This window comes from Rhinolophus sinicus, chromosome 1 (assembly GCF_057876585.1).
Source record: "Rhinolophus sinicus isolate RSI-liver-muscle chromosome 1, RSI-T2T, whole genome shotgun sequence".
NCBI lineage: Eukaryota > Metazoa > Chordata > Mammalia > Chiroptera > Rhinolophidae > Rhinolophus > Rhinolophus sinicus.
The window spans coordinates 17,916,804-17,936,666 of record NC_142501.1 but is presented as its reverse complement, the minus strand read 5'-3'; the positions used below and the strand labels follow the sequence as shown (position 1 = coordinate 17,936,666).

The following is a 19,863-nucleotide window of genomic DNA, read 5'->3' as shown; positions in this document are numbered from 1 at the left end:
AGCTTGTGATTTCCAAGTGCCTCTCGTTTGTGATGTTAATTTTGACCACTTGGTCAAGGTGCTGTCTGATTTCTCCGTTGGCACAGTTACTTTTCTCCCCTTTGCTACTAATAAGCAATCCGTGGGGACACACTTTAATGCCAAGCAAATATCTTGCTCGTCATTGACATGTCCTCCTAAATTTAGCATCTATTGATGAATCGTCCGTGAACCAATTATATTGTGATGGTGACAATGATTTTTTTTATTTCCTAAATCTTGTCATTCATATCATGTTGTAATGGATTCCAAGATTCTATTATTTCAAGTCCTTGGCTGCAAACGCTCATATTAATTCAATAGAAGAACAGATTCAAGCCCACAAACTGTGCCTCTGCTGGCACAGCCCCATCCCAGAGTTGACTTTGAAAAACCATGTCTGGTAGCCTCTCTATTGGGTTACACCCAGCTGAGAGGTGTCTGACAACTGAATCACACTTTGATCCCTGCTCCCCTCAGTCAGTTCACCATCCTGGCTGGCCCCTCAAGATGCCTCTACTTGAAAATGAGGCTTGATTCTCATGCCAGGTGTTGGCTTTTTGTTTGAAAGAGATCAACCCGTGTTTGGAGAACCATGGTGGCTGTGACAGGCATGCAGAGTGCACGCAGACAGGACCCAACCAGGTGAGCTCTGCCTCTGTAGGGAGGGCTAAGATTTCCTAGGAGCAAACTGCTGGGGCTTTAGACCCAGGCCTGAGAACAGACCTCTGGGGAGCAGCAGTGGAAAATAAATACGTACTTTAGGGGAAATTCGAAAGGACTTCCCAAAGAGGCCATTCTTTGCAAATAAGGAGAAATGGGAGGAAGAGACAAAGAGGACTTAGGAGAACAGGTTTTCCTAGAGTGGGGAGAAGTGAGCGTCTGCACACTCCACAGGGTTCCAGAAGCACCCAGAGGGTCTCAGACAATGTTCCCCTTTCTTTCAGCTTTCTGATTCTCAGAATCCCACGATTTTTCTTTGGCTTGAGGCTCTGAAATGCATGTGCCCCAGCAGAAGATAATGGTTTTAGGCCCACTGTCAGTCATATGTTCCCTAACACAATGAACCTTGCAGGGCCTCCCTAGTGAGCAGGTTCTGGGAGGTGGGAAAATGTGAGGGCTCCAGTGCAAAGGACAGGAGAGGTCACAGGGTGAAAAGACACATGTAGGAAAGCTGGTGGCGCAAGAACCCAAGCTCTGCCTCCTTGGTCTCTGTCACACTGTGAACAGCACAGCGACCATGCAGGAGACAACATACATCAGAAACTGGATGCTGAAGTCCAGTTCCCCAGGTCAATAGAACTGTTGACCTTGTTGAGCCATTCAGAGACCTCAGTGCCAGGTCTTCCGATGGGCAAATCAAGCACATACCTACACCCACCCCAAAATGAGAAAAAAATATTCTTATTTTGAAAGATTGTGTGCATGTATGTGTACTTACATGTATAGTCACAGGGAGAACCAGAACAACAATGTTGGTCTACCTTATGCATACTTTGGAAATCAGTAGAGTTCTGGGTTCTACATGTGGAGTGGGGGAAACCTATAAGATTTTTGGTGCTCAGGGCCTCTCAACGGCCTCCTCAGGATCTAGAAGGCACAGAGAGGGATGCAGGTTGATCTCTGAGACAGGACCTTAGCCCAGGAGAGGCGGCTGATGGGCATCTTGGTAAAGGTGTGAGTCCAGATCAGGGTCCATAACGAAGGCTGAGGAGGAAGAGTAGTGAAAACCTCCCATTTGGCCCTGGCTGGCCCGGCCAATGAATTCAGTTTCTAACAATTCCTGTGTGGGAAGCTTTCGTGTGGAGTAGAAAAGCCATCTCTTGGGAGGACCCGCCAGGACCAGGTGCCCCTGCCTTTGGACACAAAGCTGGGTGAACAGAGTATGGCTGGGCTTCAGCTCCACTCACCCCTGCGCCCAGGTGCTGCTCAGTAGAGCGCATGGGACACAGGGATGAATTAGTCCCCAACTCCCGTAGTCAGAGTCCCCGCCACCAACCTGAAGTGCCCAGCCGACTTCTGTGGCCAAACAGTGGGTTATTTTCACGTGTGCAACTCATTTGGCTTTAGTGTGCCCTAGCATTGGTGCTGTGGGGCAAAGCCTGGGTGGGGATGGGCAAGAACCGAGTACAAACAGGGGTGGGTGAGACATACGGTAACAAAGTTTTAAAAAATAAAATAGCTTGGCAGCAAAGATAGGATAGGTAGGAGATCCCAGCACAAGAGTGAAGTGTGCTAAAACATGCTAAAAAAAAATGACTATTATCCTTATAGAGTAGATATTATCAATGTAGGATCTTCTAGCACGACAATTACCATTGTGGAATTCAAGTGTGAGAACCAGCAGAATCTCCCTGTGAAATGACCCATTTCCCTCTCCTCCTGAACAGGCCGTCTGTAACTGTTTGCCGAAATACACCGGCGATGGGAAGGTCTGCACTCTCATCAATACCTGCTTAACCGTGAGTGTGGTTGAGGGCCGAGGCCCTCGGAGGTCAGGCCTGGGGTGCCTCCTGCTCCTCTTCCAGGGGCTGGGGTGCTGGGGGGATCTCCTCAGAGCTGGAGATCATGGGCTTGAGGCTCATTGCTCCCTCATGTTCCAGTTGTAATGTTGAGGAAACTCCTGTCTTCTGCGGCCTTCACCTCTGTCCGTGTTTTCTTTTCTAATAAGGACGCGGTGGACGTAAGGCCCACCTGGTTAATTGAAGATGATCTCTCAAGATCCTTAATTGCATCTGCAAAGACTCTTTTTCCAAACAAGGTCCCACTCAGGCCCCAGGGCTTAGGACAAGGACACGCTTTTTGGAGAGGCCACGATTCAACACGCTGCAGACTTGAAGGAGGGAAGGTCCTCGTCCCAGATCACAGAACGAGCTCATGGCACAGCCAGAACTTGCACCCACATCTCTCTGACTTGAAGGCCACACTCTCGGCCACTTCTTGTGATGCTTGTTCCTCCCACAAGGCAGTGACCCCAGAGGAAGCCCTGTCCAAACACCTTACTTCCTTTATCCACATCACCGCCCACCTGAGAATTTCCAGCTGTAGGCGTGACAACAGCGCAGACACCACACAATTAAAGCCTTTCCTCTCCACGTGAGGTCCTTTCTGTCCCCTTGCATCAGTCTGGCAAGCTTCTCAGGAGAACAGTGTCCCCACATGAAACCTTCGTGTAGGGACAATAGGGAAGAAGCTGCAGAAAGCAGGGGGCTGGGGTGAGGAGCTCTTACAAGTAGTACGATGGCCAGCTTTATTTTAACAGCAGTTCTGCCAGCGGCTATTTCCACTTTTTCCAAAAATGGCCCCCTTGTCTTGGCAGTTAATGCAATGAACCCACCTGTACCTGACACTCAGGTATAAGAGTCATTAACTCATGGCAACTCTTCTTTGATCTGTACCCATGACTGCCACCATCCACTGGGTTCTTTTTTTTTTTTTTTTTTTAATTTTTATTTATTTATTTATTTATTTTAATTAGTTTCAGGTGCACAAGACAAAGCAAAACTTAGACGTTTATCATTTATATCCCTCACACTGTGTGAACCCCCCTCCCCCCATCCACTATCCCTCTGTACGTTCCCAAAACCTCTCACCACTGGGTTCTTTTCATGAAGAAAGGAAGTTTGTTTTCTTGCAAGATGAGTAATGTTAAGGCATATTTTTATGCTAATGAGTGTGATACAATAGAGAGAAGGAAACTGGTAGTGAAGGAGAGAAGGTGGATTGTTTCAAGAGGAAAGTATATGAGTGGATGAGAGGAATGGCACCCAAAGCCCCCAGGTGAAGAGGGAAGCCTCACATACCGTGTTTCCCCAAAAATAAGACCTAACCGGAAAAAAGCCCTAGCATGATTTTTCAGGAGGACATCCCCTGAACGTAAGCCCTAATGCAGGGGTGTCCAAACTTTTTTCAGCAGTTTTCACCAAGGGCCATATGCGGTAAAATACACAAACAGCCGGGCCACTCATTCGAGATGAAGTACATATTGCCTCACCTGGTTTATTTAAGTAAACTAAATATATTTTTGGAATTTGCTGTGGGCCGATTAACAACGGATCGCAGGCCGCAGTTGGCCCGTGGGCTGCAATTTGGACACCCCTGCCCTTATATGTCTTTTTGAGCAAACCTTCATATAAGATCCAGTCTTATTTTTGGGAAAACACAGTAGGAGCAGAGGCAGTGGTAGGTAGGTAGGTATGCATGCAGGTAGTCAGTCAGTCCATCAGTTTGTCAGTCAACAGGCAGTTAGGTAGATAGGTAGGTAGGTAGGTACCGTGTTTCCCCGAAAAAAAGACCTAGCTGGACAATCACCTCTAATGCGTCTTGTGGAGCAAAAATTAATATAAGACCAGGTCTTATTTTACTATAGTATAAGACCCGGTCTTTAATATAATATAATATAATATAATATAATATAATATAATATAATATAATATAATATAATATAATATCTTAGTCTTATTATCCTGTAAGACCGGGTCTAATATTAATTTTTGCTTCAAAAGACACATTAGAGCTGATTGGCTAGGTCTTATTTTTGGGGAAACATGGTAGGTAGCTAGTTAGGTAGGTAGTCAGTCCGTCAGCCAGTCAGTTAACTCAGTCAGTCACTCAGGGTCACCTACTTCACGTGGCCCTTTTACTATGAATTAACTTGAAATTGTCTATGTCTGGTCATTCTAAATAAATTATTGGTTCTGTGAAGACAGAGACCATGTGCGTTTCTATGTGTCCAGTGGGAAACCTTGCACAGCATGACACACATCTAGGTCGATGAACATTCACTAGCTACCAGGCACCGTTTAAGGCACTGGGACGTCATCAGTGACCAAGCAGCAACGTCTCTTTCCTCAAAGAGTTTCCATTTAGGGGGAAGAGATGGACACTCAGTGTGCAAATGATCTGTCAGTCAGGGGGTTGTTAGTGAGCTCATTTGTTACACAAGGGGAGCAGAGTGGGTGAGTTCAGGCCCAGACAGGCGGTGAATTTCAGGACAGGAAGCTGAGGGGGTTCTTATCTCTGTCCATTTTCTCCACGAGGTGTGAGTTGAGCTCATCAACTGGGAGTGAGGGGCCAGTAACTGAGAGTTAAGCAGGGAAGTGAAGGTGTGAAATGTCTTCTCCAGAAAGAGGGGATGGGCACAGGGAAGACGGGTTTACAGGAGACAGACATCTCTTCAGTAGGAGGTGAAGAGAGCTTTCAGGAAAGAGGTGGAGACCGCTGGGAGTTTGCTAATGGCGGGGAGATTCAGAAGGCACGGGGAGGGGTTTGTGAGGGCAGGATATGGGGTCAGATCACAGGTGTGCAGAGCATCGTGCCGGGGAAGGTCCACATGCTGGAGGTGACCTTGGGCACCTAGACCTCTGCCTCTGAGATAAACAGCAAAATGGGATAAGAAAGGGTTCATCTTGGTGGTCTTAGAGCATGCAGGGTATTGGGGCAATTAAAATCCAAGGTGTTTAGCTGGAGGACCCAGGGCCCCTCGCAGGTGGTGAACCGTCTTACAGGAGTCAGCTCGTTTGAACAGCTCACTGAGCTGTGTCGGCTTGAGGTGGGAATCTGGGGCTGAAGGTCCCTCCTGGTTGAAACAGCTTGCTCCACCAATACTTTTGAAGTGGGGATTGGGATGGAAGGAAGATTTTGCAGCCAGCCTTTACAACTGTCCACCTCCTTCTCTGCTCAACCTTATCAGATTTTTTCTTGCGCTTTCCATTCTTTCCCCTCTCGAAACTCTGCTTAGGCTTGCAGAGCCCTTCTTGGGGTTTCCATGGGTGTTGGCTTTGAACTGTACTTCGCTTTGTTGATATTGTAGGTCTCTGCTCCATCTTCCACAGTTTATAAGCTCTTTGCAACTGAGGACAATGTCTTGGATCTATTTTATACCAACTGCCTTTTAGCCAATGACTGTTACCTTTGCTACGATGGGATCAGAGTTTAGCCTAAAGCAAGGAAATGTCAAACAAGATTGGGGCCTTTCTCATGAACCCCCAGGTGCCGAGGAATTTCTCATTTGGCAACTCTAGGCTTATCCACGTAGAGCAGAAGATCTGCTCAGATGGACCTGCCATCTTGGGATATAAGGCTGGGTGAATAAAGTGGCCCCAACAACTGTAGGGAATTAGAAAGCAAGGTCAGGAACAGGGCAAATAATGCAAACCAATCAGTGAGAGAGTGAGACCAAAAATCAATTTCACTACAGAATTGCTTTGTGAATATTGGTAGAGGTGGCAAACTAACTGGTCTGATTTCCATCCCCCACCCCTTGGAAATTTTACCAGAAAAACGGCGGCTGTAGTGAGTTTGCTATCTGCAATCACACTGGGCAAGAAGAAAGGACCTGTACTTGCAAGCCAAAGTACATTGGGGATGGGTTTACCTGCCGTGGCAACATCCATCAGGTAACACAAAATGTGTTTCCATAAAGTAAACTCTGCTCCCCTCACTGTGTTAAGAATTCAGGTCTCTAAGGAATGTGTAAGTTTTGTAACACAGAATGCTCTATAGCAATGTGAAAGACTGTTATTAGATAAATTGGCAATGAAAAGAAATTTCATCTACCCACGGGAATTCATTTGACCTGGAATGGAGTGATTCAGATTGAACGGTTCTAGAGTCCAAAACACCTCGGTTTGAATTCAGCGCTGCCAATTAGTAATGTGACTTTGGGCAAATTACATCACCTCTCTCGGCATCAGTTTTCACATCTGTAAAAGAAAATAATAATGGTGCCATCCCCCTCAGGTTGCTAAAAGATTTAATGAGACAATGTGTGTAACAGGGATAGCACACCCGGGCATTACCACTATATGGACTGCTGTCGGAGTGCGTGAGAGAGAGAGAGAGAGAGAGAGAGAGAGAGAGAGAGAGAGAGAGAGAGTGTGTGTGTACTGGGCAAAGAGGATGATGGGGTACAATACTTACATATTTCTACCTGTTATAAAGTGGATGTTCCCTTATTTGGTGTAAAGAGGGAATAGAGCATTCTGGCTGATCCAATAGTTTTGTTAATAAAAAAGAAACTAAGTGTGCCGTAAACCTATTAACTCATGTTTTAAAATACTGGAACTTTTAAAAATACTCTTAAGCTCAGATGCTCCTGGAAATGACTGACCCTTTCTTTGATAAATCAGATGGTTTATCCAGAAAGGTTTTGGAACTCCCAGTATGTCCACATAACCACCCTACACATCAGTTGTAAGCCTATCGATTGGGCTTGAAAAAGGTGCACTGTGACAGATTTCCAGTTGAAACGATGGTAAATGCTCTTTTCTTAGGGCAACTGTCCTGAGATCACCCTATGTTGTTCTTATATATAATTCATATTCATATTCGTATAATACATATTAAGTGAGCCTGCCCTGTTCTTTGATTCTAGGAGCTTCCCAAGGATCCCAAAACTTCTCAGTATTTCTTCCAGTTGCTGGTAAGAATAAGTATATCTGTCTCGCTATAAGAGGTGGGTCTCAAGCCACATACAGGGTAATCCTGTAGCCTCTGATGTAGGTGAGGGTAGAAGAACGTCTGGGGACCTGGGATAGGTTCTTCATTGGTCATTTGTAAACCTCTCGGGTCTCAAGTGGGCAGCACGAATGCCTGAAAAAATGTCACACTGGCCCATTCTACACATAAAGGCGAGTGTATGAAAAAACTGCCATCATACCAGGGCAGAAAAGAAGCATTACTGGGGCAATTGGTTTACTCTTTGGGTGAAAACATTATGTTAGATCTTTCTGCACATCAAACATCTGAATAAGTTCCAGATATATTGAAGAATAAAAAATAAAAATCTAGAGGAATAAAATCTAGAAGAAAATATAAGTAACCATAGGATCTTAGCGTTGGCGAGAAGATAATTAGAACAGTGAAGTGAATCTTCTTATTCCTTACATTTGTATTATTATCCCAATGAATATTTACATGTGGAAGCGACACATGTAAATACCTGAAAATAACAGGGATTACTTCTCAGTGATGGATATGGGTAGTTATTTTCTTCTTTATACTATATTTTCAACTCTCAACACAATAAGCATATGTTATCTTTATAACCACATAAACATAAACATTGTTTCAATGACAAAGAACCTGATGAATTTGAATATAAAACTAATTAAAGAACAGATCCCCGCATCCAGTGTTCACTCCCCTCTGCCACCATCTACTCTCTCTGCTGTTTGTTTGAGCCCCTACCTGTATTTACGTTAACTATGTGGCCCCCACCTTCCTTCCCACAGGAGCATTCTGTACAAGACCTGGTTGGTCCAGGCCCCTTCACTGTTTTTGCACCTATATCCTCAGCCTTCGATGAGGAACCCCGGGTAAGCACGAAGCTTAGGCGGGTGGAAGAGGTCTGGGAATGGAACACTGGCTTTGGGTGTCACCCTGGAGCCAACCGTAGAGACATTTCTGGGCAGGAGATTAAGGATCAGCTGGAGCTGACCAACAATGGAAAGGGCTGCCTCTCATCATAGGGACCCCTATCAGGGGAAACATTCAAGTGGATTTGGGGTAACCGCTGGCCAGAAACCCCCTAAAGGACATTCCCGAATAGAGTAGGAGGTTGGAAAAGATCAACAATTCTTAAATGATCCAAACCTCCCATAGACCCCCTCCACCAAAAAAAAATGGCATGCTGGATTAAAGGGATTTAAATAGGTTCATTTCTTGCAGGACTTATCAGTGCCTTTACTGTTCTTACATTCACTGGGACTCTTCATGCTCGGTTGCCCATTAATATGTAATAATGTAGCAAACACTTATTGAGCATGCCACATACTGTTTCTAGTGTCTGGTCGATATTAGATCATTTAGTCTTCATGACAAACCTGTGAGCTAAGTGCTATTATTATCCCCATTTTACAGTCAAGAACACTGAGAGAAGTAACTTTCTCAAGGTCATGTGACTAGCAAATGGTGGTGCAAAGACTCAAACATGACCCCAGAGCCTGTGTTCTGAACCACCGCATACACTGCCTCTCTGTGCATATATTTTAGACATTAGCAAAGCAGGGACACAAAAATAATTTTTGAAAGAATTTGATGCTTGATAGTCTTTTTCATAAAGCCTCAAAGGAGCTTTCATAAATCAATGAGAAGCATGTGGGCTTTTTATTACACTGACTTTATGGTTAATATTGTTTGAATTTTGATTTACAAATGGAGAAGCATTGCGATCTTTTTCTATACTAAAGGTTTAAATCTGGCCTAGGTACTTTTCCTAGAGGGGAAAACAAACGCAGTCTTTCCCAGAATTTTTCTCAAGAAAACTCTTTTTTCAAGCAACATCTCACAGGACTTGAGGTCTTTGCCACATGTGTTGTGAAATGCTGGACCAAAGGAACTCCAAGTTCCCTTCCATGCTGAGATTCTACAATGGAAGCAGGAAAGGAATTAGGGCTACCTTCTCCCTCTTGCCTGAAACACACTCTAACCTGAAATCCTGACTCCTACTTGCCAAGGTCCGGGTGGGGAGAGAAATATGGCTCAGCACATGGAGTAAAGGACAGCAAAAGGGCGAGGGGGGAGCAAAAGGCTCCTGGCTCTAGCGGGAACCCTCTGGTCGTCTATTACAGATTAAAGACTGGGACAAACAGGGCCTCATGCCCCAGGTGCTTCGGTATCATGTGATCGCCTGCCACCAGCTGCTCCTGGAAAACCTGAAGTTGACCCCAAATGCTACTTCTGTCCAAGGGGAGTCAATTGTCATCTCCGTCTCTCAGGTAAAAGAGGCCACTTCAGGAAGGGGCCCATTTTCCTTGGGCCTTCTTTCTTCTCCTCTTACTTAGAGTAATACCAGTAATAATAATAATAATAACAACAACTAATACATGTTGAGCAATACATGTTGAGTGTATACCAGGTATTAAATGTTTGATACATACTCATTTAATCTGCAAAATAATACCATAATCTAGATACTATTATTTTCTTCAATTTACAAATTAGGAAACTGAGCTCAGAGAGATTAAGTAACTTGTCCAAGGTCACCCAATAAGTAAATAGTAAAGCCTGAATTCAAACTCAGAGGAATCAGGTGGTCAGCAGAACTGCTTTTGGCAGCATTGGTGAGAAGCTGGAGAGGGATGAGATCTTTTGGTCAAAGCCACTTGACCATCCTGGTTCCCTCCCTCCCCACGACATAGAAAGAAATGATGGCTACAGAATTCATTGCAAAAGGGAAACGTGTGTGGTGGGGGCAGACAGGAGGTTGGTAATATAAAGGACACATGTGAATGGTAGGCTAATTTTGATCTGCTTGTTATTTTGTGTTTGAGAATCAGAGTGAAATGACTGTTTTGGTTGATTACTTGTTATTAACTTCTCCAGGTGAAACTTGTGTTTGTCTGTTTCCTTTTTATAATCATAATAAAAAAACATGCTAGACTTGGATCTTCAGATTTTGCCACAGCTCTACTTAAACCTTTCACTTTCATGATAATCGAACATGTTGGTGAGCATTCTAAAGAAGAAATTTTGTGTCTGTTTCTATTTGTGCTCATTTTTTTTTTTTGGTTGATTTCAGGACACGGTGTATATAAATAATAAAGCTAAGATCATATCCAGTGATATCGTCAGTACCAATGGAGTCATCCACATCATAGACAAAGTGCTGTCTCCCCAAAACTTGCTTATCACCCCTAAAGATGCCTCTGGAAGGATTCTGGTGGGTGAACTCACTGTCTAACTCTCAGCACAGAGTGACTGATAATACCAATAATGTATTCTTACCTCAACTTTTATTTTGAGTCACCATTTTGAGACATTTTAATTTTGCTGCTTTAATCTCAAGCTACTATTAAAAGCCTAGTAAATATTATTCTTGGTAAGACATAAGCAAGTCTATGTTAAATAAATAGACGTTTTTATCGGTTTTTCTTTAGTGTCCACAAGGGCAGGAGGTCTTGCATAGATTTGGAAGATGGAAAAATTACAAAGATAGATGGGAGGAGGGGTCACTAAAACTAAAGCTGGAGTAAAACTCCTTCTTAATTGACAGAAAAGACCATTTTAACTTTTATTGTAGTTTATTCATATTGGCCAGGGTTCTTCGTTGTAGACAACAGAATCCACTATACCGTTCTTAAATAAAAAGTAATTTCTTAAGATAGTAACATCCCCAAATCTCTTGGAAAGCCAGAGAACCTAATTCAGCTGCTGGACAACTAAGAGCATAGCAGCCCAGGGACCCTACAGAGGGAAGACCCCTGACTTCCCCACGGGGCTATTCCAACTGTACCAGCTCTGCCAGTGCCGCTGTCTCCATCCTCACCACCTAGGACACAGGACTGTGGACACCAGATGCCTCCACCATTGTGCTTGTCAGAAGACCTGATTTTCCTGCCAGCACCGACTGCCACCTCCTATTGTTTCTTTCCACCAGTGTCTTGCACAAGCACTTCTCCTTGGTAGATCCTATATCACTATGGGGATCTAGCTACAAGGCACTCTGGGAAAATGTAGTGCGTAGCCTTCCAGCTTCTGTAATACAGAAATGCATGGGAACAAGAGAGCTGGAAAGGGTGCCAATGAGTCCATCTATAGTACCTGCCATGTTATCGTATGTTATTCTGTTGCGCGTTTGTTAAAGTACTTTGTGAACTGTATGAGGAAAGGTATCATTCCCATTCTTATTATCTTTGCAGCAAAATCTTACGACAGTGGCAGTAAACCATGGCTACATCAAATTCAGCAACTTAATCCAGGTAAAAAACCTAGGAGAAAAATTACCTCAGGGGATAACCTGCCTAAGGTTTGGGGAAGGTTTTTTTGTGTGTTTTTTGGGGTTTTGCTATTGTTTTGGTTTGGGTTTTTTTGTTGTTTTGTTTTGTTTTGTTTTGTTTTGTTTTGTTTTGTTTTGGGCACTAGACAGCTATTGTGGGATCTGTGTGGGGAAGTCCTAATTTCCTAGAGAACAAAGTCATTCTCTGCCTCTCCATTCCCAAACTGTAGTATGGTTTGTTCAGCTATGTAGTGTACATTGGCCAAGTTAGAAACATAAGTATGTGCGGCTAAAGCAAGGGAAAGGAATTAGGACGTGCTCGTCCCTGAGCTAGGTGCTTCAGATCAGGAATTGTCACCTGCACTATAGCAATGCAGAGGGAGGCTGAGGTGGAGAGTTGGGGAATCTATGCCGGGGAGGCAGGTAGAAATGACATTTAAAACCTTATCGTTCCGACTTCAGAGACTGTTCCCAAGAACTGAGTAGAGAATCTTCATGTTCAAACAAAGATTGCAGACGAGAATCAGGGAGGTGCAGGGCTCTCCTCCTCCTGCCCCAACAAGTCCTGGGTGGACCCCCCATAGCACAGTCTGTGAACCCACAATTTCCAAAATGTCTGGGGCTCCAGCTGTCTGGGGAGCTTTTTCGAAATGGAGATTTCAAGGTGTTCAAAAATGAGAACCTCCAGGAATGTTACAGACAAGTAATCTTTGTTCATCCACCCACTCCCAAAACTTTATTATATTAGTCACCGCCACACCTGGGCATTAGGTCTGGTTGAACACAGACTTTTATAGCAAATTAGGACACCTCTTTGGGGCTCCATGAAAGGAAATGACAAAGCCTACTTCACAGGGTTACAAAAAAATGAGGAAGAAAAAATATATATCATGCACCCAGCTTACAGAAGGCTCTCAAAATGATCCCTCCCCATTCATCTGGTCATTCCTGTTATCTATTAATAGAAAGCTTATAAACCTATAGAAGTATCTCAATATTGGATAGATTTCACTTTTTTAAAATAAAATATGGGAAAAGGACTAAACGGGTCTTCCAGAAATTAAAATATCTGGGCAGGAGTAGTAACAACACCACCAAAAAAAAGGTACTCGTTAAAGTTTATTTTCTTATTAACAAAGCCCAGAATTTGACTCTCTGTTTTGCTTTTCTAAGTTTTCTTGGACAACGGAGGGAGCAAATGGCTGGAGTGTGATGGTCCCCTTGTTTCTGGCTGTGTCATGGGGCAGGCACAGAGGGGACCATGCCCCACCCCCACCCCAGACCGAAACTCAGCCTCATGGCTGCCCACCTCCCTGTGTTTCAGGATGCCGGCTTGCTGAGTGTCATCGCTGATCCCATCCACACTCCTGTCACTCTCTTCTGGCCCACCGACCAAGCCCTGCAAGCCCTACCCGCTGAACAACAGGATTTCCTTTTCAAACAAGACAACAAGGAAAAGCTGAAGAACTATTTGAAGTTCCATGTGATCCGAGATGCCAAGGTATTTTGTTTCGTGCACATGTGGCTGCAGCAGAGACCCAGGGAGACCCAGCCCAGAAGCGGCCAGTTGGTCGGTGTGTCTCCACCTCCATAGAGGCCTGAGCACCCCGTCCCACCATGTCCTCCTCTGACTGGCCCTCATTAATTGGCCCCTGCAGTATCCCACTGGTTCTGTTTCTCCCACCTGCATGGTTTTGTTTTTTTCTAACTTTAACCAATACCCAAGAGCCACGTTCCTCTCTGGTACAACAGACCAGCCTTTTCTCTTCTATCGTTCACATGGCAAAATGGCTGCGGACCACAGTTCCCAACTTTCTCCAGATGGGCTCTCTCTCTCCCAATTCCAACATTTCCAGAACTGATTCATCAGCTGCGATTAGTTGAATAACTAATCAAGCTACTTAAGCAAGCTCCTGTGCTCAGGGAATTGAGACCTTGTGGGAGCCTGGCAGCTCTTGCTAAAAACTCTGTCACTCTGAGTCCTCAGCGAGGACCCATCTTTCTCTCCAGGAGTGAGTCTGTCCAATCCAAGAATGCCACATGTCCTAACTTTGGTTAATTCATGAGACCTGCATGAGCTTCCTAGGTAATTTCCTGTCACAAATGACCACAAACTGGGCAGCTTGAAGTGACAGAAATATCTTCGCTCAGCGTTCTGGGGGCTGAACATCTGAAATCAAGGTGCTGACAAGGTGTCCCTTCTCGAGGCTCTGAGGGGACATCTGTTCCATGTTTCTCTCCTAGTTCCTGGTGGTGGCCAGAAACCCTTGGCATCTCTTGGCTTGTAGCCGCATCCCACCCATTTCTGCCTCTTTGTCACATGGCTGTCTTGTCCCTGTGTGTCCCTGTGTCTTCACACGGCATTCTCCTCTCCTCTCTTTTTCTTACCAGGACAGCAGTCTTATTGGGTGAGAGGCCACTCGACTCCAGTACGACCTCATCTTAACTAATTACAGCTGCACTGACCTTATTTCTAAGTAAGGTCACGTTCTGAAGTAATGGGAGTCAGGACTCCAATAAAACTTTTTTTTGGGGGGACATAATTCAACCCATACCAGTGCCCTATGCTACTTGCCTAACCCACTCATCCTGCCATTGGCTTCACACACCAAGAGAGCATCTTCCACGGACTCCCAAGCACAGACGGGGGATGGAAGGGTGACTGAACATAGTCCCGCTGATGGAGACTTTTCCTACAGAAAGAATTTCCAACCTCCTAGAGGGCCCGTGATTATTATTCCTTTTGGTGATATCTACTGTCATTTTGAAACTGGAATAATTAGAACACTTGGAAAACATTTGCGTCTGAATTTGGTTTGTTGGCAAAGTTCCTTTGGGCCCTTCTTCAGCCCAAATTTGGGGTATTAATGTGGCATCCTCGCTCCTACAGATTTTAGCGGTGGATCTCCCCAGATCTGCTCCCTGGAAGACCCTGCAAGGTTCAGAGCTGAGTGTGAAGTGTGGGGCTGGCAGTGACATCGTGAGTATTGCCACCCTGGTGGGAGGTGAGAACACATTATCAGCGTTCTCTAACCATTGCCCTTTCAAGGAGATACTCTTTTTTTTTCCCTTCATTAACAGCAAGCTCTTTTCTCTCATTGCCGTGCGGTGTAGTCCCCCTAAGAGTAAGTAAGTGGATATGAAAAAGCTTATAAATCCTGGCCAGCCCAAGCCCTGGAAGCAGTGTCAAGGAGCCCCACATCCCTTCCACTTGTGGAGAGCAGCTTTTAGTATTTATTATTTATTTATTTATTTACTTATTTAGCATTTATTTTCCAGTGTGAGACACTTCCCTGGAACATGCAAGGCCACTGTCATCCCTTTCCCTTTCTCCCCAGCCCCACTGTGACGTCCTCTCCAGCTGTCTCTTGGCAATCAGAGAGAGCCAGCTCTGGGCTCTACCGTCCTAGATCAGCCAGCAGAGAAAAAGTTTGTGATTTTTTTCATCTGCTCTGGCTAGTTCCTGAGCAATTTTACCTTCCTGTAATTCCATATGATGAATGGGTATGAAAGAATAATAGTAGCTACCTCCTATATCCTATATATAATGGAAAACCCAAAATGACAGTGGCTTAAATATATAAGGGTCTATCTCTCTTGTAAAAGAAGTCTGGAAGTGGCCAATCCAGAGTTAGTATGATGGCTCAATGCGGGAGCTCCTTCTGTCTTTCTGTTCTGTAGCACAAGTTTCCAGCTTCAAAGTCACCTTGAGGTCCAACATGGCTGCTGGGGCTCCAGCCACTTTGTCCACTCTACAGGTGGTAGGAAAGATGAAGAGAAAAAGGAATGCAGCTCCCAGATGATCTGATTCAAGGAGCCTCCTGAGAAGTCCTATACAATATCCTGTTTCCATCTTCTGACCAGACAGAATCCCTTTGGTGTTTGAATTGGAATGCCATTGAATTTATAAATCAATATGAGGGATGTTAGCATCTTCACATTCCAAATTCTGGAAAATTATCCCAATGTACTTAACACTGTTGAGATCAGCTGTAATATCTCCATAGACCAAACTGGACACCTATCAAACAAACATACTAAGAATGCCCAATGCTTGTTCCGTGTGCTAATACAGCTTTCAGAGCACTTTGCAATGTATTATTTAGTTTGATCTTTATAACAACCCTATGCAATGGAATCATTCATCCCATTTACCTGATGAAGAAAATTCAACATCAGAGAAGTTCACTGACTTGCCCACAGTCACACAGTACGTAAGTGGAAGGGGAGAGATTTAACCAGAGTTTCCCATCTCTTCCCACTGTCTGTCTCATCAACAGAGGCTGAGATTTATCCTGTTTTTCTTCTCACAGAACTTCCTAAAAGTATTTTGCTCACTGGGAGGGAGTAGGGGAAATGTATCCATCAACTTACTAGCTGGGGGGACCTTAGGGAAGAGAGTGTTAGATTGTTGCAAGCATTCAAGGAAACAATGTACCCGAAGCCCAATTTTGACAATGCCTAGTACATGGGAAAAAGAAGTTATTGTGATCATTACAAAGTTGAAGCCCACTTCTTGTATATCCTGGAAAGAAAGTTGTGTCAGGCACTTTGCTGGCACTAGATAAGAAACCTGGGTTACTGCACATGGAGGGGTCACATCAACAAAGTTTATCCTGAACCACAGACAGGTCATCCCTGCTCCACCCACCCTGTCACACTGCCACTGTGTCTACTTTGGTACAGGCGGTGTTGCAGGGTGGACAAGCGTGTGGGCTCAGGGGCTGAATTCCTGGGTATGAATGCCTGCACCATTCGCTGCGTGAACTTGGGTGTTATTTAACCTCTCATTGCCTCAGTTTCCTCATCTGTAAATGGGAATACTAGCAATAGTGGCTACATCCTAGGGTTGTTTTAAGGATTAAAAGAATTTGCACAGGTAAAGCATGTAGAACCGGACTTAGCACATAATACCTGCTGAGTGATTCAGATATGTATCTATATGTGGGTATATATCAGTTCTTTCTGAGTCTTGCAGTGCTGATTACATATGGCCTAGAAAAGGAAGAAGAGCAGTCTGAGAAAGATTGTTGACTTTCTCTCTCTCTCTCTCTCTCTCTTTCTCTCTCTCTCTCTCTCTCTCTCTCTCTCTCTCTCTCTCTCTCTCTCTTTCTCCCCTCCCCTCCCCCAACAGGGCGAGCTCTTCCTGAATGACCAAACATGCAGAATTGTGCAGCGAGAGCTCTTATTTGACCTGGGTGTGGCCTATGGCATTGACTGTCTACTGATTGATCCCACCCTGGGGGGCCGCTGTGACACTTTTGCCACATTCAACGTCTCGGTCAGTCCTAAAAGCACTCCTCTTACTATGGTAGGAGAACCTTGGGCCAAAGAACATCTCTCATGATCCAGCATGGACCCTGCTGTGAAACTACTGATGGCTGGTCCTCAGTGAGCCTGGCATCCAAGAGATCAGTGTTCTTCAGATTCAGAATCAATAAGCATCAAGCTGGCCCTGCACAGGCCTTGCACATTATCATTTTCCCACCCACCCACCCAATCCATTCATTCCCTCACCATTAAGGAAACCATTGTTGGGTACCAACCATGTGCCAGCTAGTCTGCCAGTCATTTTCAAGCCCACCCATCTGTTCGATCAGTCACTCATTCATTCAACAAACATTTTTTGAGCTCCCGCCAGATTAAACCCTATGAAATTACCACATGTGCCATACAAAAATGGCAATTTCATATGGTTCAATCTAGCATCATATGCTACCCACACCTTCATTTATTTACTCACTAATAACACTGGAGGAATTTATGAGTATGTCCTGAGCCCTGCACCGTATGCAGCATTTTCATATTTCACACTCATTCATCCAGCCAATACCATTTATTGAGTTTTGGCTCAATGCTCATCTTACCCCTGTAATAATCCAATAATAGAAGTAGTGATTATCAACCCTATTGTGTAGATTTGGAAATTGAGCCTCAAAGAGGTGAAGGGACTTACATGGCAAAGTCTGTCACCAGTTAAGTTTGGCAACAACCTGGCAACTTGTAAGCATTCAATAAATATCCCAAATTATTAGGATACCAAAGTAGGAGATGAAAACCCAGTTTTCCTTTTGGCTGTAGAGCGTGTGGCCTTCTTAACTTCCAAAGTATATTCACACATATTTTTCCAGTTAGTCACTTTCCCTCACCAATCCCCTGAAGATCAAACAGCAGAAAGAATTATTATCCCTGTTTTATATATCAGAAAACTCAGGATCAAAGAGTGTGACTGGCCAAAGGTATCGCAGCTGGTTTATAATGGAACTGACAGCTGCACCCACATTTCCCACGGCTGCTACGCTATACACCTACGTGACACAGCCCTGGTCCATCCACCTCTGCATAACAGCGAGCTTTTCCCCTCAAAGAACTAAACCAAGGAGCTGAGGTCCAAGACAGACCTGCAGAATTCTCCATGGTGAAGTTTCAGTGTGTCTGCTTTTATATTCTTGAGCATAGCCGGAATCTTAATCAAAATTAATTAAGTTCTTAGCTCATTAAGGCGTAAACCAGGGGCATTTCCTCCTATTTCCCAATATTCTTGATTTTTAAGTGTTTCTTTTTCTTGAATACTAGGGGGAATGCGGGAGCTGTAGCTATACTCCCAGCTGCCCACGGTGGACAAAACCAAAGGTAATTATTAATGCTATGATAATGTTTAGAGAGAATTAGGTTTGTTTCATTATCAGATACCAATTTTCTGTGAGGTATGTGCATGTGTGCCTGTGTGTGCATCCATGGGTGTGTTGGATATCTGTAATTTATGTCATTCTTTCAACAACCAGGCCAATGGGAGATGAACATTCTTAACCCAGGCAACCTGTCAACCCACTACCTGTCTTCTTGGAACTGTCTAGAAAACTCATGGGATTATAGACCTAGAAGGGACTTCAAAAATAATTATAATGATAAAAATAATAGCTGCATTTTGTTGGCTGTTGTGCATGTCCCTGATTCTGTGCTAGGCCCTTTAGGTATACATTATCCCTGTTCTTCATTATAACACTCAGATGAGGCTATTTTTACCTCTACTTATGAAAAAATTGAGTCTCAGAGAGGGTAAGCAATCAGCCCAAGGCCACACAGCTAGCGAGGAGCAAGGCTAGCAGGAAATCCCAGAAAGCAATGTAAGAGTAATGGTTAAGCCAATGAAATTTGGAGTCCACAGATATAAGGTCAAATTCCAGTGGCTTGTTTTTGGCCAACAACATACTCTATGTTTTTGCCCTGTAAAACTGAGGTAATAACAATTCTGATATTAGGAAAAGTAATTTTTAAAATGTGGATACAGAGCCTGGCACATAGTAAGTGCTCGTTAAATATTGGTTTTATTACTTATTCCAAGTAAAACCTCTAATAAAAACACTCCTACAAAACAAAATGTAACTTATACCCTCCCTACTGATGATTTGGGGGCCTTGCTATCCCTCCCATGATAGAAAGCTACCTCTCCTCCACTCCCTCCCGAAGCAATCACACCTTCTGCAAACACTCTAAGAGTCGGGGAAAATCCTTCCTCTTAAAACTGGGGAAGTCTAGCTCCGCACCCTCCCCCATTGATTTACCTATCTACGTCCCCCAAAAAAGAATTCCCTGTAAAGGCCAGAGTCCCATTTTCGATTTGGGCAGTACCCAGATAATCCACTGGGAGCAGACTAAAGCCCAAGTCCCGGAGGTGGAAGGCGAGGGATGGTTCTCTTTCTTCCTTTAGGGTGTGAAGCAGAGGTGTCTGTACAACCTGTCCCTCAAGAGGAACCTGGAAGGCTGCCGGCAGCAGTGCGCCCTGGTGATACAGCTACCCAGGTGCTGCAAGGGCTATTTCGGGAGAGACTGTCAGGGTGAGGGCGCCTCTTACCCCCCGACATTCCAAAAGGATTGTACAGTCACTCCGCAGCATTTGCAAGTTTGGAAAGTACTGAAATTATAAAGTGCATGGGTTGCAGGGTCGGGGGTGCATCGCTCCTAGTGACTCCGCTAAGAAAAGATGCAAAAGCCATCATTCTGAAGAGTTGTGTAGCCTTCCTCCTACTTTTTTCTTTTGTCACATTTTGGGTTTTTTACAGTTAAGGGTCTTGCAACTGTGTATCATGCTTTTTTTGCTTAGCACATTTCCCATGGTGCTAGAA

At 44.3% G+C, this 19,863-nt stretch overlaps 1 protein-coding gene across 2 annotated transcripts in view; it reads left to right on the top strand.

Annotated features, from left to right (window-relative positions):
* Positions 1–19,863, top strand: part of STAB2 (stabilin 2) — a 132,258-nt gene that overhangs the window by 86,408 nt on the left and 25,987 nt on the right. For both annotated transcript variants that reach the window (XM_074326224.2, XM_088797188.1), the window contains 13 exons: positions 590–663; positions 2,409–2,480; positions 6,297–6,416; positions 7,394–7,441; positions 8,253–8,336; positions 9,591–9,737; positions 10,541–10,681; positions 11,661–11,720; positions 13,062–13,238; positions 14,628–14,717; positions 16,872–17,018; positions 18,314–18,370; positions 19,449–19,575. In XM_074326224.2, the coding sequence (XP_074182325.2) occupies positions 590–663; positions 2,409–2,480; positions 6,297–6,416; positions 7,394–7,441; positions 8,253–8,336; positions 9,591–9,737; positions 10,541–10,681; positions 11,661–11,720; positions 13,062–13,238; positions 14,628–14,717; positions 16,872–17,018; positions 18,314–18,370; positions 19,449–19,575 (1,344 nt within the window). The remainder of the gene's footprint in view (positions 1–589; positions 664–2,408; positions 2,481–6,296; positions 6,417–7,393; positions 7,442–8,252; positions 8,337–9,590; positions 9,738–10,540; positions 10,682–11,660; positions 11,721–13,061; positions 13,239–14,627; positions 14,718–16,871; positions 17,019–18,313; positions 18,371–19,448; positions 19,576–19,863) is intronic.